Source organism: Leucopleurus acutus, assembly GCF_964270905.1.
Source record: "Leucopleurus acutus genome assembly, chromosome: 9".
NCBI classification, from domain to species: Eukaryota; Metazoa; Chordata; class Mammalia; order Artiodactyla; family Delphinidae; genus Leucopleurus; species Leucopleurus acutus.
In genome coordinates this window covers 17,752,817-17,775,397 of record NC_139144.1, presented here as the reverse complement: position 1 = coordinate 17,775,397, position 22,581 = coordinate 17,752,817, and the positions used below count along the sequence as shown (strand labels likewise).

The 22,581-nt window shown below is 42.4% G+C and overlaps 1 protein-coding gene across 3 annotated transcripts in view; it reads right to left on the bottom strand.

Moving 5' to 3' along the window:
* Positions 1-3,840: 3,840 nt before the first annotated feature.
* Positions 3,841-22,581, bottom strand: part of AMPH (amphiphysin) — a gene marked incomplete at its 3' end in the record, with an annotated part of 190,513 nt that continues 171,772 nt past the window's right edge. For 2 of the 3 annotated variants that reach the window (XM_082846729.1, XM_082846731.1), the window contains 4 exons: positions 12,067-12,276; positions 10,076-10,315; positions 7,641-7,742; positions 3,841-3,948 (listed from right to left, as the gene is read on the bottom strand). In XM_082846729.1, coding sequence (XP_082702855.1) covers positions 3,841-3,948; positions 7,641-7,742; positions 10,076-10,315; positions 12,067-12,276 — 660 coding nt within the window. The remainder of the gene's footprint in view (positions 3,949-7,640; positions 7,743-10,075; positions 10,316-12,066; positions 12,277-22,581) is intronic. The other variant, XM_082846730.1, reaches the window with a different exon arrangement.

Genomic DNA, 22,581 nt, shown 5'->3' with positions numbered 1-22,581 from the left:
AGCACAAGATTGCATGACATTTTGAGAAAAGAAACAAAGGCAGGTGCTTGGAATCTGGAAAAGGAATGGCAGAGGTGAGACCTCACATTTCCAGGCCCAGAGCTCTGAAGAGGGGGACCCCTCAGTGGTGGGCTGCAGCGGGGTTTTGAGAGCAGTTCCTTGAGCGCAAGGTCTCAGTCCATGTGGTCCAGTGCACAGTAACTGACACTTAGCATGAGCCTTACAGATGTTTAATGAATGACCATGCAGACTTGGAAGCAGTAATGGGACCCTCCAGGGAAACATGCTCTGGACAGCGGGTGTACAGACCTAGAGAGAGGGAGACTGATGCTGCCCTGCCCCGCCGCCCCACTCCAGCAGCCATTGGAAGAAGCAAGAAAACAAGGAAAATGAGTCTCTTGGAACCTTACGGAGAGTTTGGAGAAGTCTGGCGGCATCATCAGATGTCGCAGAAATCACTTGGCGGTCACTGGCCGGTTTTTGGAGAGCAGAGCATAAGGACACTGAGTCTGATGCTACTTATTAACAGGGAGAGGGTGTAAGGGTGTCAGCCGTGTGGCAATGTGCCGTAGACCAGGCGCTCCTGCACTGGCTTTCATGGCACTAAAGGCATCAGGAGGTGTTTTCCCAGAGCAAATGGCAGACGCACCCTGGTGGGTACAGAGGAGTAGGAATAAGCACATGACCTTGATCCAACCTATAAAAATGAGGCAACCTCAGTGTTGGACCTGAGACCACAGGGGACTGGGAATTAACTGGATTTTAAGAAAGTGAGTTTAGATAGCCTTTGAAAGAGTTTCAAGGTACCTAGCCTGCCTCTCAATCTGCATAGAATTAAGGGGTGTGTCTCAATTACCCCTTCAATGGAAAAAGTCAGTATGTGTTCCCAGTACGCAATCATAACAAAGGACAGCCAATGAGCCACTAACTCTTGGGTTGGCTGAAAAGTCCACTCGGGTTTTCCGTAAAACGAACTTTTTGACCCACCCAATATTTGGATGGACTATTAAGCTTATTTTAGCATATTTTATTGGTTATTATGAAAAAGTATCAAGCCCACGCTCTATACCTCGAGGAAGGCTGCCCTGAACAGCTAAGTCGTGGTCCTGCTGTGGAGTCGAGGACGAGTAGAAGCGCACGGCTCTCAGATCTCTAAGTTTGCGAAGAGAATACTGGTCAACATCTCCTCCACGCAGCTACCAATGTCTCATGCCATTAATCCAAGTCCTAGGCCTTGGATGCTATTATATATCATGCTGGGAAGACAGTAGCTACACCACCACCCAAGACAACTGTGTGACCAGCTCATGTCCGAGGTCTGGTACACAGCGTTCATCAGGTCTTTAGTTGGGTTCCAAGTAAAAACCAGAAAGCAGCTTGGGCTCCTTTGAAAAGAGCAGGAGAGTTCTAGCAAGGCAAATCAGTTATTTCTCAGGCTTTGAGGTGTTCATGCATTTTGTGTGAAATAAAGCACTGAGTTTCAGTCATCTTTAAACTCATCGATTTCTTAAAATTCCTGCAGTTTCCCAAAGGTTTTTTCTTGAATGGGCCATCAGAATGGACCATGGGGCCATGCTGGGTTTTTCTAGTAGATTGAGTTTGGGCTTTTTTAGGTGATGAGAGGGCTCAGAATTCTGAACCTGCATCCTCTTTCCACGGAAGCCCATGGATGTGGGGTTCTGGCTCACTCAAAAGCTGTCCTGGCTTGGTCAGAAAGAGCTGGCCCAGGTGGAAGCAGTGTGACAGCATGGTGCCTGGAGCCTTTCCATCCCAGGTGGCACTGAGATATTATTAAAAATCCAAATTGTCTGAGGGCTTTGCCCTGCACCTATATACGTCACTCAGTCTATATGTGGAATTGGCAGGCATGCCAAGTAGATGTATGTTTATAAGAACCATAGGCTTCCGTATCTGACTTTGTGAAGGTCCTCTGATCTATCTGAAGGTCTGAGTCCTACTAGATTTGTAAGAGAAATCTTAAAAGATGAAGAGGAGGCTAGGATAGGGCTTCCTGGGTCAAGGCCTTTCATGAGGATCCAGTTTCCCTGGAAATCAGCCCCTGGAAAAATCTTGGGTCGACAATAGCTGTTTCTCTATCAACACTTAACCACCCACTAAGCGTCCAAGTGAGTAATCCACCAGGAGAAATGAAATCATGCATCACGAATACATACCAAATTTAAAATTCTAATAACACCCATTCTAGATCAGCTTATATTGAGTACAATTATACTAGCAGAAAAGGGTCTAAATCGACTGAAAGGGTTTTAAGAATTCTCTTCTATAAACAATGGTCCGGTGAATTGACTCTTCTATGTCATCTAATCTATTTTTTTGTATGTACCTCCAAATATAAACATGTCAGAAAGAAAAGTAACCAAAAAAAATGAGGCTGGTGTGAGAAGAAACTGCTGATTACGGACGTCGTCAGATTTCTGTGATACACAGACTAGGCTAGCAGCGACAGTCAGCACCTCGGAGGGGCCTCCACTGAAAGCTGTTATTTGTGCTGTAGTGATTGCCAGGCAGCAGGGACCACCGAGTGACCAGCGATGACTGGGATGCAGGGGTTTGCGGAAGGGAGGCGGGCTGTGGAGCACAACCCGGAGGAACAGCATATTTCTGCACAAATAACAACTCCAACGTAGACTGTTTCAAGCAGTGTACCCGAATGAAACACGCTTTCCATAACAAATGACTCAGAAGGAGTCAAGGTCATTGCTGGAGATTACCCAAGGTTTATTTGGAATGACACAGCACTGAAAACAGACTCGTTACAGATGACTTGTGGATACAGCATACATCATCTATATCTTATTTTCGGACGATCTGTGAAGATGAGTTGCATCAATAAAAAGAGGTGGAAATATATAGGAGCTTTTTGAAATAGTGTTCTTTGGGGGTGGATTGAAATGCCCCGATCATCAGCCAGCCAGTCTCAGAAAGGCAGAAATTAAGACAATTTAGCTGCTAATCCCCACTCGCCCACCTCCAGTCCTGGTGGCCGGACATCCAGATCATCAGACTCTGCTTTCTCCAAAGGGGCAGCAGCTCCGACGTGCCGTTAGTCATCGCATCCTGAAGAATGCACAATCCGAACACAGATACTGTCCACCGTTTTGGCAATGGGATGGCTGGTTTTGCCCAGAGGCAAAACTGCAACTGTGATTCCAGACGGAATGAGAGCAACGCATGTATCAATGACACATAAGAGGCTAAAAGCTACAATGGAAAGGAGAGAGCGCAACTATGTATCTGTAGCCTTGTGCATACACATAGATCCAGGAGTGATGAGAAACAGCTCGTGTGACTGTGTGTCCATATATATATATAGAGAGAGGTGCTGGTAAAGAACAGTGACAACTTTTGCAGCAGTTTCGTTTTAAACACAGTAAATGTGAAAGGGAGAGAGAGAGCACGTGCTCACACCTGCACAGGGGAATAGATAATCTCGTATTACAGGACAATTCATCACGTCTTCTGCAGGGAAGCCACTCAATACCATACACTTGGTGCAGAGAAATTAAGGTTCTGGTCTGGAGAAAGCTACTTTAGAACTGGTGGGAGGGGGTCGAGTATACAAGTCTCCACAGCTTGGACAAAGCACAGACAAACCTGTTAGCAAGAACGTGGGAACCAGTGAAGACTTTTTCCTTAATTTACTTGTTTTTTTTTCCCTCTAAACATTTGTTTGCACACATGCTTCATTGACATAGCCTCCCAAACTTTGTCTGGCATTGGTCTGCAAATCACTGAGTGTCATAGCAAAAGTGAACTCTTCAGGTTTTCACAAAGGTTTAAAAACCCAGTAATCAGGCTCTTTCTACAATACTTTTGGCCCTAATCCAGGCGCCGGGTGAAGTTCTCTGGAAAGAGGCCTTTGTACGTGGCAAGGTCTCTGTACTGAAGCCAGTCTGATTCCTTCACGCCTACCAGCCAGCCTGCATCCTGCAAGACAAAGACAGGGCTTTCAGAGTCCAACAGACTACTGGAAAAATCTGCATTGTCAAAGATTAATAAAATAATGGGTTTAATGAGCATTGTGGTCCTGCACGAGGATGATGCATTACATGTAAACAGGTGTGCTGAGCTCAGGGGGAAGGCTTGTCCCAAGTAAGTTGTTAGTTAAAAAAAAAAAAAAAGGAGTAAACATTTGAAATTATTTTATGTATATTGTTAATTGAAGGTTAATATTAATATTATAATTTTGTATAAAGTATAGTTAATTGATGTTAACTGGATTATGACGTAAGTCCTTAAGGAAGAGGAAAGAATTAGAATTATAGCCAGTGCAGGGAATTCCCTGGCAGTCCAGTGGTTAGGACTGCATGCTCTCACTGCCGAGGGCCGGGGTTCAAACCCTGGTCAGGGAACTAAGATCCCACAAGCCGAGCAGTGTGGGAGGGAGGGACGGAAGGAGGGAGGGAGGGAGGGAGGGAGGAAGGAAGGGTTATAGCCAGTGCAAAGAGAGGAACACCGGGTGAAAACATCACACACAGGACCATTTCCTGTCCTGTGGATCACAGTGAAAAAAAGGCTTGAGGACCAGTGGGCTGGAATATAGTGCTGACAAGGCCATGGAAGGTCTTTTATTTCATCCTCAACCACTTGCTTATAAGAAGGAACTCTGTCTGCCAGCTCGTATCATGTAACTGAAATAAACCACCATATACAAGGCTTACCAAATACTAACAGCTCGATATGTGTCGCCTGATATCACTATCGTGTTTGTTGTTTTTCAAGTTTCTATAAACTACAAAGCTGTTTGATGTCATGACATTCTTGCTGGCAACATTTGTAGAGTCTTTGTAAATTACTCCTCAAAAACATTTCTCTATCATATAGGCGTGACCTCACAAAAATGAAGATAGTTAACCACGGAAAGTTTAAAGAACCCATCCGTGCACGGTCATACAGCACGGGAGACCAAACGTACAACTGAGAGACAGAGGTTGCCATCTGCCCTTGGCCTTCTGGAGATAAGCAGAGTCTAGCTGGGAAAAGCTGAGTTGAAGGATCTATTTTAAACACACAGAACGTATGAAGTGAAACGAGAGGGAAATGACTGCCTTTATTATGTTAACCAATGCAGGAAAGAGATCTCACTTAAAATGAGGGATAGCCGGCTTTAATCTGAACCAATCCCCAATATAGTTCAAGTACATCAGATAAAACAAGGTCTCAAAAATTAAATAAAGAAGCTGAATACATTCCCTTTGATATAATCTGAGACCATAAACTGATGCTGCTATATAGACAAGAAATATAAGCATTTAGACAGGCCAATATTTGAAGGCAGAAAAAAATAACACTGAGAAAAAAAATGATTCAATAAAATAACTGATAAAATCCTAGCTGACGAGGAAAAGTGTCCTCTATAAAATTATGATGTTATGTATGCGAAGGACAAAGTTATACTTAGAGTAAAAGATGATAACTAAATAGTTTCTAAACCTCTAGTAGACATATAAAAGGTCATATTTTCCCCTCAAGTGTCTATATTTGACTTTATTTACAGCAGGTGAAAAATCTAATGCAGCCAAGTGGAGTCACGCATTTTAAAATAGTTTCAATAAAAATAAAAATAAAGGGCTGGCACACACCCATAATCAAGATATATTCCAACACATACATTCTGAAATGCAACTTATAAAGTGAAGAATCATAGTTAATATCAACCTTTAGTGAGGAAAATATAGAAAGTTAAACTTTAACTGCTTAAAACATGTGGTAGACTAAAGATTTCCAGTTTTGGTAGTGGCAAAATAGCTGGTATCAGACAAATGCTTTTGCATAGAACAGTTATAAACACTAGAACAACTATATATTTATATGTAGTTATATATACCTATGCATACAGAAATGCAACTATTTATATTTAGAAATGACAGCTATACAATATAAGTTTATATATTAGAATTTGACAAATAACGGAGTTGTGCATGTATAACAACTATGTGAAGGCACTGAGAATGACCAAAAGCAGGTAGAAATTGGGGGATATTTGACCCTTGAAACTGCATTGGGTGAGATCTGTTAATAGAGCTTTCTCCCTGAGGATCAGCCTCAGTCTGGGTGATGCAGGGCATTCAGAGGAGCACTTTTATGGAGAATATCTTGAAAGAGAGAATTACTATCTTCGGTACGCGGGCCTCTCACTGCTGTGGCCTCTCCTGTTGCAGAGCACAGGCTCCGGCCGCGCAGGCTCAGCGGCCATGACTCACGGGCCCAGCTGCTCCGCAGCATGTGGGATCTTCCCGGACCAGGGCACGAACCCACGTTCCCTGCATCGGGAGGCGGACTCTCAACCACTGCGCCACCAGGGAAGCCCAGAACTACTATCTTGAAAGAGAGAACTACTAAGAAATTTAAAGCAGCTATTGTAACTCGGTTCAAGTACTTTAAACTGAAAGATGGTAATAATGAAAATAGATGGGAAAACCTCAGCAAAAAACAGAAACTATATAAAAGAAAACATAGAAATTATAGACCTGTGTAAGTAATATCTGAAATTAAAAATTCCCAAGATCAGATTAACAACAAATTCAACACAGCAGAAGGCTCACTGTACTCAAAGAAGATCAATGGAAATTATCCAATGTGAGTACAAAGAGGAGTAAATACTGAACAAAAAACCCAGAGTCTTAGACATCAAGAAGTCCAACATATATATAGTTGGAGACAGAGGAAAAAGAGGTGAAAGAGAGCGAAAAATTAGGAAATAATAGCCAAAAATCTTCCGAATGTAATAAAAAAAAATCAAGATACAAGTCTAAGGAGCTCATGAACCCCAAGCATGAAACCTATAAAAAAAATAACACCTAAGCACATTAGAGCTGAACTGATGAAAACCAAAGATACAGAGAAATTCTAAAAAGTACTCAGGTGTATACTGAGTATACACAGTGTATACTGAGTACACAGTGTATCCTGAGAAACAAGGTTAAACAAATTACAGCTGACTTCTAATATAAATCGGAGAGAGCAGAAAACAATGGAGTAACATCTTTAACGAGTTGAAAGAAAAAAAAATCCAACTCAGAATGCTTCCTCTAGTGAAAAATCTTTAAAAATGAACATGAATAAAGGCAACAAATAAACGTCATGTAAACAAATGCTGAGAGGATTTACTGCTAGATCAGCACTCTAGGACTCAGATCTATAGGAAGAAATCAGAGCACTGGAGATGGCAAACATGTTGGTAAATATAAAAGACTAGCTTTTTTTCTCTTTATTTCTTTAAAAGATAACTTATGGTTAATGCAAATATATATATAAATTTATATTTTATAATATATTTTATAAGTATAAAATATATTTGATATATATTTTACATATTTTCCTAAGTTTATAATGAGGTGTTTAATGATTTTCAGATACCTAGACACTTTTGCCTGATATTGGTAATTTATGCTTTGTCATCTATTTGTATTAAAAAAATATATATATAATAGCATCCCAGTGGCATCCCAAAAGAAGTGTCCTAAAAATCTAGTTAGTGATGCTGTGACCTTAAGCCCTTTTCAGAGCTGTCACACAGCGTCTCAGAAGGTAGAAACGTCTTCAGGAAGTCACTGTGCCCAACTGACTCTCAGGAAAAACCGATACAGCCTGCAGTACTTTCCACTCTCATCCTTTACCTGGTCAGCTTCCGAATCTGAGGGCACAACCAACACCACGTCACCCCTTTGTAAGGTAAGCTCATCAGAATTTGCTGCCTCGAAATCATGCAGTGTTTCCACCTGCAAGAGATTGTAAGAGAACCGATTCATTTTAGAAAGAAAAGGAGATGTAAAATTAAAGTGTCTTAGCCAGATTATCAGCAGGCTCTCTAAGAAGCATCTCCAAGCTGGATAAAATAGGATGAAGATGAGTCACACCCCAAGGAAGAAGGCCGCTGAAGACAGAAAAGAAATCCTAATCTCTGTTTACTTAAAATATCCGAGTCTTACAGACTGATACTGAGGCCACTTGAATGTATATTTAGTAAAGCAATGCCTTCTGCAAGAACTAAAATGTAGCGTATTAATGAAATTTTAATACATCATATTTTTGTTAGAGATTTGCATTGTATTATCATCAATGTTTTGTTACTGTTTGTTTTTTAACCTGAAGTAAAGATACCTAGTGAAAAGTTCCTCTAACCCCAGCTTCTGTAAAATAATAATTGAGAGCTTGCATGTTATATAGGAATTACTAATTAAGCCTGTGATCAATTTCTTTATAAGCAAACTTCCTTCCCTATCTTACCTTTTAAACCATGACAATCTGTTTCTTTTCCTTCTCTCTTTTTCTGGTTTTTAATTGAAATGTATTTGACATGTGACATTGTATAATTTAAGGTATACACCGTGTTAATTTGATACATTTATATATGGTAATATGATTGCCACTGTAGCCTAGCTAGCTCCTGATCAGGTTACATAATTATCATTTCTTTTTAGTGGTTGGGTTAATTAAGTTCTAGTCTCTTAGCGGGTTTGATGACTATAATACAACAGTGTCATCTATATTCACCATGGATTAGATCTCTAGGTCTACTTTACTACTTGCTGCAAGTTTGCATCTTTTAACAACATCTGTCTTAACCCACCATCCTTCTTTCCCATTTTTTGGGAAAGATTTCTTTAAAATTTGATTATAGAAAATTTTTTAAAAGCAAAAGGAGAAAGAGTACTATAATGAACCCCCATGGACTCATCACCCAGCTTGGATAATGATTTAGTCATGGCCAGTTTTCTCTCTCCCATATCCCTCGCCTCAACCCCACTGCCAAGATTAAACACCTGGCTTTTAAGTTGTGTATTTTGCATACAGAATCATAACATGTCAGAGCTGGAAATGACTATGAAATTCATTTTTCTGATGAGAAAACTGAAGCCCAGAGAGAGGGTAAGTGCAATTCCCCAGCTCACACTGCAGCTAGTGGGCAAAGCCAGGGAGGGACCCAGCCAGGCCTGGCTTTGCATGGCACCTGCCCCCTTGATTTCATGTCCTCTTCTTAAAACAGAACCCAGTGGGACACATGTCCTCACTGGCCACAAGTCTAGCTTTTTTCTCCACATTAATTCATTCATCAATCCCACCTGGGCCCACTGGAGGTGACAAGGTAGCAGTTACTTTCTAATGAGCAGAGAGAGAAGAAGAGGATTCTACTCAATCCCACTACGACAAACGCACATGGAGTTAACACTTGGTAAAAGACAAAGAGCTGAATTAGGAAATGCAAAATCAAACATGCAAATTAACCTTCCAACTATATTCTGTTAGGTGGGATTATCTGCCTTTAACCCCTGGCTTAAACTAGGGTATTAGGCTTAAGTATTAGGTATTTACTGGGTTTTTGGTATGCACTCTTCCATTTATGAAGACTTTAGTAGCCATTTGATGGCCTCTCTGAGCAAAACCTTCTTGCCATTATTATTATTATTATTTATTTATTTATTGCGGTACGCGGGCCTCTCACTGCTGTGGCCTCTCCCGTTGCGGAGCACAGGCTCCGGACGCGCAGGCTCAGTGGCCATGGCTTATGGGCCCAGCCGCTCCGCGGCATGTGGGATCTTCCCGGACCGGGGCACGAACCCGTGTCCCCTGCATCAGCAGGCAGACTCTCAACCACTGCGCCACCAGGGAAGCCCCTTTGCCATTATTTTTTATCCTTATCGTGGAAGCCCATTAAGATAGTTATTAACTTTCAAAATAGTTATTGACTCCCTACTCTCTGCCGTGCACTACAACAAGGTGCCAGAGCTGACTGAACAATTCATGTACCCTGCCCTCCATGGGGGACCAGATGAGCACACGGGTGATTTCAAGCCCTGGGCTCTAGGGGGCGCTCGGGAGGACACACCCATTCACTACCAAGAAGAAATCCACCCATTCGCTACCAAGGGGCATATCATTTACCCAATGAACCTCAGTTAACTGCAAATCAAATGCAACACAGTTCTCAAGTAGGGCTAAATTTAATTACACTCTGTTCTCCATCCAAAGTGACAGATTTTTCTATTACATTTTCCTGACATTGAATAAAATAAGAAAAAGAAAGCAAAATAAAAAGAAGAAATGTTAAGACCTTGTAGAGGAAACCGGGAGGCCCTTCCTGGAAGGTCTCGCTTGCGGAGGGGGCGGCCGGCTGGGGGGCCTTGCCCGCCTCCTGCTCCTCCGAGGCCAGCGCTGGTGTCTCGCCGGTGGAGCCCGGGAGAGCCGCGTCAACAGTTGCCTCCTTGGACTCTGCACCCATGGTGTCTTCGTGTTCTCCCTCCCCTTCATTGTTGGAGGCGGGCTCTATGACCACCGAAGGAATGACCTTCTCCTAAAGGAAGAAAAATGTGGTTGGCAGCGACTGGGAAAGAAGACTTCTATACCCTCCAAGAGTGGCCACTACCCCACCCCACGCTGCCTGGCTCCACCGTCCCCACCTCCCCCATCCAGCTAAATGCCTGCTGTTCCCTTATTCTGGCCTTTGGCCCTTCCACCTTGCGGCACCTTCCTCCCGACATGGCTTCCTTTCTATCTCTCCTGAGACAGAAGCCCTTAGTAGGACTAATTTCTGGATCCTTGAACAACCAGGCAGTTTGGTAAGAGTGAGGTTACTAGGGAAACTGGGAAGTGGGATAGGAGGCTTCGGGGAGAGAGGGCGAGTCACCACGGGAGTGGGGGGACGATCCTGAAAGGGAATGTAGTAGGACTCTAAGGATGCTCTCATTTTCGCAGTGGTCCGTTCTTGTCCCACTGAATAGTAACCCTCGCTTGAAACTGACATTTCACCTCCTGTGACTGCTTTTCTCCTTGAAATCCTATTCTTGATAAAGATCTGGTGACCCGTGTTTGGAGATAATCTGCCTGTCCTTTGCTTGTTGATTGTCATCAGAGCCCACACTGCAGTGACAACTTGAGGGACGACAAGTCCCATCAAGTACTCTAAGTACTGTGTTGTCTGGGGGAAAAGCAGAACCAAAGGATCAGGATCTCTCTTTCGTTTTTTAACAAAGATAAGCACTGAGGGGAATTCCGCTAGCCTAATGGAAGCCTGGACATCAAGTTCGCTACATCCTCAGGTATCAGCGGACACGGGCACCTCCGTTCTTCAATTTGGAGAAAACAATACACTCTTGCAACAAGCATAGCAATACGTACAGGAATATGCCTGGCATCGTGACAAAGAAAATCTACGGAGAAAACGGCATATACGTTTGAGTCGTTTCTCTAAGTAGTACTGCTACCTGCTGTTTGAAGGGCTCATTCAATTTCAAGCTTTAAGTAACTCTGGAGAGGTTACTGGAAATTTATTATGAGTAAAATAATCAGGAAAAAGCAAAGCCTCACATGAAACCAACTCTTCTCTGTTTCTACTTAGAAGAGCAAAGAACACGGGCTTGAGAAGAGCTGTCCTGCTTTGGCTCCTGGGTTTGAGGCTCCACATTAGGAATGTCTGCATTTGTTGCCTTTGAATGTTTCTCCAAAGAAAGGAAGAGCTTGGGTAACTCCAACTTCAGGTACGTATCAATGACCCATTTTCTTTTGAAAGTGCAACACAGGGGTGGGCTTTTGGTGAAAGGAGCCTAATGGTGAGTTTGGGGCACTCTAATAAAAATAATGACCACAAAACAGTAGTTACAGTAATATAACTCCTAATACGGGCTTCTCACCATGTGCCTGGTACCTGACTAAGCACTTTCTGGCTATTTTCTTACTGCATCCAACAACCCTGTATTTGTTCTATCATATTCTCTTCCTCCTTCCCCCATTCTCATCCTTTTCACCGTGCTTCACTCCTTTTCTCCATCACGTTATTCCACGGTTTCCTTTGCCCCTACCTGTGCTTAAGCCCAGTCCTCCAGAGCAATAGGGGCCCACGTGGAGCCTCACAATGCTGATACAGAGAGAATGCTGAGGCCACTCTTCCTGAGAATCGAGTATTCCGTTTTGGTGGAATGCAATGCCACAGAATGGCTACCAACTGTCCACAACTCCACATTCAAAAGAGGTACCACCATTAACCAGCAGACAGAGGATTTCAATGGGCGTTACCTCCCTAGAACCTCCATTTACTAGGACATGTACCTGAGTTGCTGCTGCTTCTGTTTCTACCGGTTGAGGTCTGTCACCGTCTACAGCCTCTATGGCTTCGGTGTCAATCTTGGCCTCCTCTGAACTCGCTCCTTCTCCAGCAGGAAGAGTCACCTTCTCTGTCTCTGCTTCCCCCACGGGACCCCCCTCGGCTGCCGGCACCAAGGTCCCAGCCGTCACATCAGCATCCGTTGCAGGGATGAGCTGTAAACCAGAAACCAAACAGGCTGTATCTGTCTCCAGGGGCCTCACTAAGAGTCAGACTCAGCCCTTTCACGTCTGTCCCCTCCTCTGAGGCCATCAGACTTCCAGGCTTTTTTTGTCATGTCCTGAAGCCCCAGATGCAGGTACACCAGAGTCTGCCATTTGCTCCACAAAACCCTGACTCCTCTCCCTCCTGGCCCCCAACAACGCTGCATTCCTCAGCTTTCCTTGCAGTTGGGTGTAGCACATTGGAATTTGAATGGAAGTGACACATGCCACTCCTGAGACATGGCTTTTGAGGTGTGCGTGGTCTCCTCCTCAAGCTCTTTCTAGCTCTGTTGGCTGAAAGCAGAGGGCAGCAAGGCTGTAGAGGCTATCTGAGTGATGAAATGGAAGGGGCCCGGGCCCGATACTACCTGGGTCATGGAAGAAAGCCACTTAAAATTACCCTCATCGCACAAAGTCGGAATTTAGAAAAACTGTATTTTAGTATGAACTTTCAAATCTTCATGGGGAAAGGTCCCAGAAGCTAAATCACAGTCATGAAAAAAAAAAAAAGTAGGAACTTTCTCAATGAGACCTGTTGAGAATGAAGGGAAAATCATTTTTGTCATCAAATATGCAATATAATCCAAAAATCAAATCAGACTTTGCGTCCTTTACTGAGAAAAGCAAGACAGAAAAAAAGAGAATTTTGTTTCTAAGGTTGGAACGCAGTCAGAAGAGCTTTGAATAGTATTTAAAACTTGTAATAATGAAATAAAGTGCAATCAGAAGTTTTAGTTTTGCACAGATTGGCTATGGAGTCCAAGTCTTGAACCAGACTCTCACATCAGTTTGGCAGACGTGATTTGAGAGCTTCAAATCGGAAAGACTGAGACAGAAGGAGAATTGTAGCTTGATCGTATATAATACACTCAGGACGCATCTTTCAAAAACTGATCTTGATAGCTGATGTGATTAGCATTAGCCGTTCCTTTTCTTTATTGAATAAATTCTACCCAGTCTGTCCTACTAAGTTAGGAAAGCTCTGATGTTGCAGATATTAACTGTCAAACCCAGAATACTGAAAAGGGTGATGGAGAGTGCCTGCCAATCGGGCCTCAGAAATGGGACGTGGAGATTCTGAGCTACACACCTACAGTCACAGCCGGGCATTTTTTAAAATAACAACTTTCTTCTGACTCCAATTTACTTTTATTTATAAAAATAACCCATTGCAGTATACACACTACTAAACAGAAATTAGATAACCAACAAGGACCTACTGTATAGCACAGGGAACTATACTCAGTATCTTGTAATAATCTATAAAGGAAAAGAATCTGAAAAAGAATACACACATATATATATGTATAACTGAACCACTTGGCTGTACACTGGAAACTAACACAACATTGTAAACAAACTATACTTCATTTAAAAAAAAGAAAAAGAAATAAATAACCTGTTGCAGAATACATTTTTCTGCCACATTTTACTTTAGAAATGAAAAATAATGCTAACAGTGGAGTATTTGTTATAAGTATTACTCATATTCTTAGAAATTTACTTCCCTCTCTTAGGAGAATTTCCTATTATGAGAATTTGGCTCTCCACATGGTATGCAACGATCCAAAATGCAGCCACTGGCCATGACACGGCATTTATTTATTTTTTCTACTCTGGCATTAAAGCACGTGACTTCAGAAAAGTAATCCTTCTACCTGAATTGTAATATACTTATTTATGATGAATTATAAACGTTGATAACTACTGAAGTGGGGTAACGGGTACAGGGGGATTTATATTTAGGTGAATAACTGAAAATTCCTATAATAAAAAGTTAATTTAAAAATTTAAGAGAATTGCATCTCTTGTTTTACATAAACGGGTCTTTTTATGTATATGTTTGTTACCATTGTTAAAAGAGTAATACTCAGAATATATATTAGGAGGGCATCTTAATTCTAAGAAGAGTAATGAACAACTGCTCTTAGCTTTACTGTTGGAGAAACCAACAAGCTCTCTCCAGGATCCTAAGGACCTAATGAATTTTCTTCCTCATCGGAAACTATACATAAAGACCACGTGCATGCAATGAGCTTATGAGCTCAAATGTAGAAAACAAGTTGTACTGTCATCATTCTAAGTTATGTATGCTTTCTATCTGTCTGGAAAAATCACACCTATGGAGTGAACATCCCCCTGGTTTCAACAGCTTCGAACCAGACGGGCTCTATACTATGCAGACAGCATGGGCAAGCAGTGAATACCATTACATACACACATACACGCAGACACAGTGGTACAGATGGAAAAGCAGGCATTATCGTATTGACAGGCTACTCCTCCAAGTTATCATACATAGACCCTTCCTTACATACATGTTCCAAGCACATACTGTTAGTAATTGGATTTTACTCTCAACTGGATTGATGTATCTCCCGAAGAGAATATATTTTTGTGAAGTATCGATGGGGTTACCAAAAGTAATTTTTTAACTCGATACAAATAGAATGTTAATGAGTCCCCGATTTATCTCTATAGCTCTCTATAACCATCAGTTTGGTTGTATCCGATTTTACTAGTGCAAGATATACATGTTATCACCTCTCCTTTGTTAAATAATTTTAATAGGCATCCTCATTGGCTGGATCTGATTTACACCTGACAGGGTGGTTGCAGCGATGCCGGCCACCAGCAGGTGGAGACCAAGGGCTCTTGTCTGTCTGCTCTGAGGTTCGCTGACCTCAAAGGAACAATAGCCCAGCTTTAGCATATCAGCAATTTACCTGATCCCTGTCGCACACAAAAAAAGGGATGGAGCAGGTGGAATATTGTTGATAAGAATGACGGCAGATATAAATCACCAAAATATTGAAAGTAACAATGCTAATAAAGACAAGGTGCTAAGGAAATGGCACTGACTACAGACAGGAAAAGCCAAACACTTTGAATGACCTGCTTGGGAAAGGGAAGAAATGATCACTCCTCCATCCTTCTCTGAGTCCATTAGAAATGAATTCCTATTTTTCTAGCTGAAATTAACACTGTGATTTTACAGACCTTAAGAACATTATAGAAACAGAGAAGGAGGTCGCCACCCGCACTCCCTTGTATCTTTCAGCCTCTGTCCGACACTCCTCTGAAAAATCAAGGATGCCCTGACCCTCGCCTTATGTCTGGAATCTGTGCCATATTTTCTTCTCTTACCAAAATATTTCCAGTGCATATTTACTGACTGCAATAATAGAACAACATAATAATACAATGGAAAATAGAATCCATTTGCTCAGATCAGGCGTTAGCTCTAGATAAATCAAGAACAGATTAAAAAGGTTTTCAGTGACAGAGTTATCCCTCTATGATTATTTTTATGCATTCCAATCTGTTAGCTAATGTAGACTTAGACTCTAAATTTAGTCTTTCCTAGACTCTAGACACCTGCAACCACAATGACTAGTGACTGTATTTTTTGTTTTTTTTTTTAAAGGGAGACCAGAGTATTGAAACTACTGAAAGTATTTCAAGCCTTTGATATTCAACGTTACTAAATTTTTCTCTTCACTACACATTTTAAGAGAAACACTATTATCTTCTTCCAAAACTGTACTATCTGTTCGCCAAATAGATTTATGGTGGGAAATCATCTGATGCAAAAAAAGACTAAAAACAGTTCTCCCTACCCTCAGGTTGTTTACCGTATCCACAAGGTCCCTGAATCACATGCACCCTATTGCCAATTTGCACATTAATCACACAGAAATCACAGGAATCTGCAGGGGACCTTCTTTGAGAAGGTGAGCGGTTCTCACTTTATCACAGTGTATAGCTCTTACTGCCTTTTAATCTTCTGCCTCAACAATCCCCTTGGTGGAAAGCAATATGGTCATGGCATGCATGGCAGAGTCTTTTCAAACACCTATGTGCCTTAGCGAGATTTCCTGCAAGCGGAATGAAATGAATGCAATGCAACAATGGCCCCCGTATCCTGCACAGCAGGGGAACACAGTGGGTGACAGAAACTAACCGGTCCCTCTGGGCGATGGTGCCCTAGAAGCAGGTCAACAAGGGCTGAGACCCCAGATAAGAGCTGTGAGTGGCTGCAGGAGAATTTGTAATCTGCAGGCTTTGTGTAATTTATTGATTTACTTCATTCATTCATGGTTTGTTTTCTTGGCAATATTAGCTCTGAACAATGCCTGAAAAGCAGCTTGCCAACTGTGTAACTGACCTGGATGAGGAAAAGTGAAGAGATGCCCTAGTATGAAATTCCTATAGGGTAGGCCATCTGAAAATAGGTATTTTTCTGCATAAAAAAATAATAGATACCATGGTTTTCAAAATAATAAAGTAAATAACTTATGGTACCATTTTGATATATTTTTATTCATTTTCTGTGCATATAGGGACTTTGTTTATTTTAGAACACATGGATTGTGTTTCTTGGAAAAATTATATTAGTGGATACATAACACTTTGTTTTCTCTATTTAACAATTTATTTAACAGTTCTCCTATAATTGAACACTAGCTGGTTTCTAGTTTGTGTGTATGTGTGTTAATACGATATAGTTTCTTTTTAAAATTTTAGTATTTTTATTAAATGGTGGTCATTAGAGAAAATTTGGAAAACATGGGAGCGTAAAAAGAAAACAAAGCACTCATCATTTTATGACCAACGTTAACATTTTGATGTGTTTTCTCCCACACATCTTTTTGCTATGGACACACGTGCTTGAACTTAACTGGGATTATCTATCTACGGTTGCACCCTTGGTCCCAGCTAGTAGCAGAGGCATCACCTAGGAGCTTGTCAGAAATGCAGGGTCTCAGGTCCCACCCCAAACCTACTGAATTGGAATCTGCATCTTAATGAAGTCCGGGGAATTCATGTATGTAGTCAAGGTAGCACTGCCTTTTGCACTCTGCATTACATTGTAAGCATTTCACAGCCATCTGTCTTAAATCCCCCAAATGCATGTGTCAAAGGATGTGTTGGTGTGAGAGTGACAGTAGGTCCCAGGTGGCCTGGATGCTTCAGAGAGATGTGCCCGCACTCATGGTGGGCTGGGTACCAGTGTCTTCTATCTGGGGTGGGATGGATGACACATATTCTTCTATGCCAGGCTCAGTTACCGTGCTTTTAGGATTTGTTCATGCCTTGGTTTGTGGAAAATTCTCCAGAGCTTGGCTAATACTTTGAGCACTATTCATGCTTTGACTCACTTTGTATATTTAAGCGTAAAGAGCATTAACATGAAAAAATACACTGGTAACAGTGAATCTAGTAAAATTTTGTGATTTATTTTTTTTCTATTTCAGTCTTACAATCTTCAGTTATGTGCTCACCGGATGCATTTGATTTTCATTAAAATATTCCTGGGGTAAATGACACAAATGATAAGTAAAGAATGTAAGAAATACATATTTTTAATTTGGTTACCCTTGCGTCAGAGAGTAGCCATCTTCCTGACATTTGCTCTTGGCAGGAGGCACTTGGCTAAAAGATCACTGAATTCTAGGCTTTCCAATTTATCCCAAACATGGAGGGTAATAATTCTGATCCACAGACAGGTTTCTGCTTGACAGTTTCAATATATGCACATTCTGTAGCCTGTCGGGGAAACTGACCTTTACTGTGGCGCTACAATTTTCCAGGTGCTATCCCAGGTGTTTTACTTATTGCATGTTATTCATCCAACAGCCCTATTAGATATAGTCCTGCTTTCTACACAAGTCAACTCATACTTAGGGACTTGCCCAGTCCGTAAACCAGGATTGGAACAGTCTAACTCTAAATTCTGTGTTTTTTCACACCAAACGGCAACCAAGAAAGCGACGCACCTCTAAATCAGAGTTCCACAGTGATCCTGAGACCCGGCACCTCCACAGACCTGCCACGTCCTACTGACAACTCCCAAGCGAGCAGTGTTTGCTGAAGAATTCAAGCATGTTCTTACAGCCAATGCATTCACTCACACTCTTGGATTTGTTGATTATAAATAAAATTTTTTTTGAGATTTGTAGATTATAAATAAAATTTTTAAGCCGAGATTTTTTTTAAGTTGAGAATAGTAGATTATAAATAAAATTTTTATTTGTAGACATGATGTCTCTGGGCACCTAAGCAAACATGTTGTAAAATCCCTCTGACTTGATACAAATTATATAATCGAAAGCTATCAAGAAGAGATTGGTTGAATAGAATTTCTCCCCATTATTTTTGTCAGTAGTCCTGTAAATTCCATTGTTTAGAAAGATATGTACAGAATGGGAAAGTGGAAAAGAAGATGAATCCATCTCCTGGTGTTATCCAGTGCACTGCAGAGTTACAACTGAAAACACTTAGAAACTGGGCACTTGGGCAGTCCTAGCTATGTTCCCAAGTTAGAGATTGATATGATTCCACAGCTGGAAGGACCGGAGGCCTCATCTAACCCAGAGTTCTCATTTTACAAGGGAGGAAATAAGGTGAAGTGGCAGTAATCCTAGAGTTGGAGCTGGCGACCTGGGTTTTAGTTCTGACTCTCCCACTAACAAGCATTGGAGCTGGAGTGACCCCTGAGTCCCTCTGGGAAGTAATGAAGGGAGACGAATCTCACAGTGCGAATCCTGGCTCCAGGCCATCCTAGCCTTTTCCTGCCCAGCCCTTGTTCTGGATCCAACATGAGCTCTTGACTTGTCCAAAGATCCAAGTATTTGTATGAAAACACAGGATTCTCTTCAGGATCCATTTTAAAGAAAATCTTAAGAGGCAGCTAGAGAAGAGAAGGTTCCTACACTAAGACACAGTCTGGTGGACGGTACTCCTTCTCTCATAAACTACACTTAAAACATGGCAGGTCATAATTCCCCTTCAGCAAGACTGTACTGTGAGCTCTCCCATGGAACACCGTGCCTCCAATGCTGTTCCCTTCAAAGGTTGCTCCTGGTATTACAAACTTCATTTGATAATCTATACGTTTCCTTTCTAATAAAGGAATTTAGTGGGTTTTTCTCCCCCTGACCTTCAGCTCAATCATCTTTTTCGATCTACTCTCCTAGTATTGCCTGCAGTCCCATCGTAAGCCTTAAGCAGCCTGGTCCCAGGGCAACTCAGCTGCTGGCAGCAGGGTTGCCATGGCAACATCTGTCCAATTTAGCTCCATAGTTTCCTTAAAAATTAAGATCTGCTGAAATGCCGAAGTTAAGGAATTTGGGGTTAATTTGGCCTTTAAGGTCATAGCAGAATATCTAATAACCACACACATTAAATTCTTAAAGTTTTAATTAGAGATTCATTTGCAAAGTGTATGGGAGAAATGCACAGGAAAGGTGGATTTAGCTTTATAAGCAAAGGTAAATATTGTGCGTTGTACACTCTCAGAGATTGGGACGGGAGCAAGTATTAGTTTCAGAAGTAGCCACAAAACACAGCTTCAACGGCGGCTGCAAAGAACTTGTTAGAGAGGCTCTTTAGAAAATGCCTTTACCCCACAATAAACATTTCACCCTGCCTGGCTATGGTATCTTTGAGCATTTGCTGCCACTACTCAAACTGCCTTCTAGTGAGTAGGCTCAGGCTGGGGTTAGCAGAAGGCAGAGGCAGGGCTGCCAGACACACCCAGAGACTAAACCAAAAGACGGAGATCTGCAAATCACCTAAATGTCATCATGCTCTGTTGGCAAAACTCCCAAGCCTGACCCTGCCAAGAACCACAGGCATGTCCCTGGGCAACCTGTGACTCAGCCAGATGGCCGTCGGAGACCTGAATCTTGAGGAAAGGTAAGCAGCTGACTGTCACATGTGGAAGACCCAACTGCCTACCCTCTGATATGACAGGCTTTGACTAGTCCCTGGACTTGGTAAGTAAAACACTCCACGCTGATCTGTCGCCCCATTTGCCTAGCAAATAGAAGCTGGAAAATAAGACATGATTCGAGGGCTCTCTCATTACAAAGGATTTGGAAATCCTTAACTGTTTAATGTAGTAAGCTGTAGACTGCTGAGAGTAGGAAGAGGACATAGTGTGTATCAAACACAACTTGTAAAGGAGAGATGAGAAAACTGGTAGAGAATGGAAAAATGATTTCCCAAGGCCGCCTCACTGGTGAGCCATGGAGCTAAGAGTCTCCAGGCTCTTGACTCAGGGATCTTTCCAATACATCCCCTTAGACCCTTGCTTTGCAGCCAAAGTGGAGGATTAGGATACCCATTGTCTCTGCGAAACTCAAGGTTGGGCTCTACAAGCGTTTCTATTTCTTTTTGACCCTTCAGCTCCACATCAGGAATACGCACCAAGTCGAAGCATTGGTTGGAGAAAGTCCTGGTGTCAGCGTGGAGGGATTTGAGCCCAGTTGTGACCCTGTTGGCTTTAGACTGGTCTGTAAATGTACTTTTATAAAAACCTGCTCTTTTGAAAAATACAGCATCTGGAGTAGTTATGAGATGAATACCTATGGATTAAAAATGTCAGGATTTGCATTTCATGTCATCACTTTCTGGGTGTGTGATCTTGGTTTAAACCACATAAACTCTCTGTGCCTCAGTTTCCTTAATCTGCAAAATGCGGTAATGATACCTAAAGAATGCTTCCTTCAGGGGGCTTCCCTGGTGGCGCAGTGGTTGAGAGTCCACCTGCCGATGCAGGGGACACGGGTTCGTGCCCCGGTCCGGGAAGATGCCACATGCCGCGGAGCGGCTGGGCCCATGAGCCATGGCCGCTGAGCCTGCGCGTCCGGAGCTTGTGCTCCGTAACGGGAGAGGCCACAACAGTGAGAGGCCTGTGTACCGCAAAAAAAAAAAAAGCTTCCTTCACAGGATTGCTGTGAGATAATGTTCGTCAAATATTAGCATACAATATGGTCCTGTTGCCTGCGCCTTAACTCTCTTGGTGTTTCAGTCATACTGCCTTTCACTGCAGGCCAAACACAGTAATTCTCTAAGGCAGCCCCTGGGTTGGTTGAGACTCAATATTGGCAACATTGAGACTCAATTTGCAAGAGAAAAGGAAGGGATCTCTGATCCAAAATCAAGCACTTTTTCCTGATCACGCTTACGGTTTCAGCTCATGTCCACTAATGAGGAGAAGTCCATGGAAAGGACCTTCTACCCTGGAGGTGTTGAGAGGATGAACAGAACAAGAAAGGGTAAGAACTGGTGCAGAACTATAAGACACACTGGTCTGAACGTTCAGTTCCATATTATCCATGGACCAAATGAACCTTGATACTGGGACCCACAGAGTGAGAGACCTGAGCCCGTAGACACATCTGCAAGGCTCTGCCAGTCAAAATCCTGGTTGGGGTAAGACGAGGATTGATGGAGGGCGGGGGTGGGTGTTATAAAGAGTTGCCTTTTTAGCATTCCTGGCCATCAGCCCAATTGGGTCTGGTCTTACCCAACCGGGCTGATGGCCAGGAAAGGTATCAACGTGGGCTTATGCATTGAGCTCAGTAAATACTGAGAGAGAATAAGGGAGTTTTTATCAGGAAGTTAATTACAACCAAAGCCATGTTAAAAACAGCAAGTTCAAGCACTAGATTTAGCATGTGCCAAAAAGTATACACCAAGCCGGACACAAAAGGTCACATATTGTATGGTTCTATGTATATGAAATCTCCAAGGTAGATAAATCCATAGAGACAGAAAGCAGATTGGCAGTTCCCAGGGGCTGGAGGGGGGGACCATGGGTATGGGGTTTTAACCTGGGGAGATGAAAGTGTTTCGGAACGAGATAGAGGTGGTGGTTGTACATTAGGAATGTACAAAAGCCACCGAATTTTTCGCTTTAAATTGATTAATTTCACCTTATGTGAATTGCACCTCAATAAGAAAAAAAACCACATGCCGAAAGTAACATTTAAAAAATCACTAGGCACCCATCATCGACAAATGGCTGCTCGAAAGTGGAAGAACAATCTGAAACCTCACGATCATGTTCACATGTAATTAGAACACTGAAGAAATAATAACATTCCACAATCATCACATGGGTCTGTGCAAGAAGGGGCTTTGGAATATGAGACCCCAGAAAGCAGGGAAGATGGTTTGCGTGTGCTGCCTAACAGCTGGCAGGTGGTTAATGAATACTTAATATCAGCCACATATGGAAACAACCACGGCCCCATTTTCCAGAGATAGAAACTGACAACCCCAGGTCAACCTGCTCTGTGAGGTGTGAGGCGTGGGGAGTTTCCACCATCTACCTTCATCTTAGCCCTGGCTAACTCCATCTCTTCCCCGTGATGTGCTGCAGTGGTAGAGAGAAAGAAAGGTCTCGGCCCGGCCACTTGGGTCAACCCTGAATACATCTCTGGAGCTCACCTGCCTGTGTGCTCC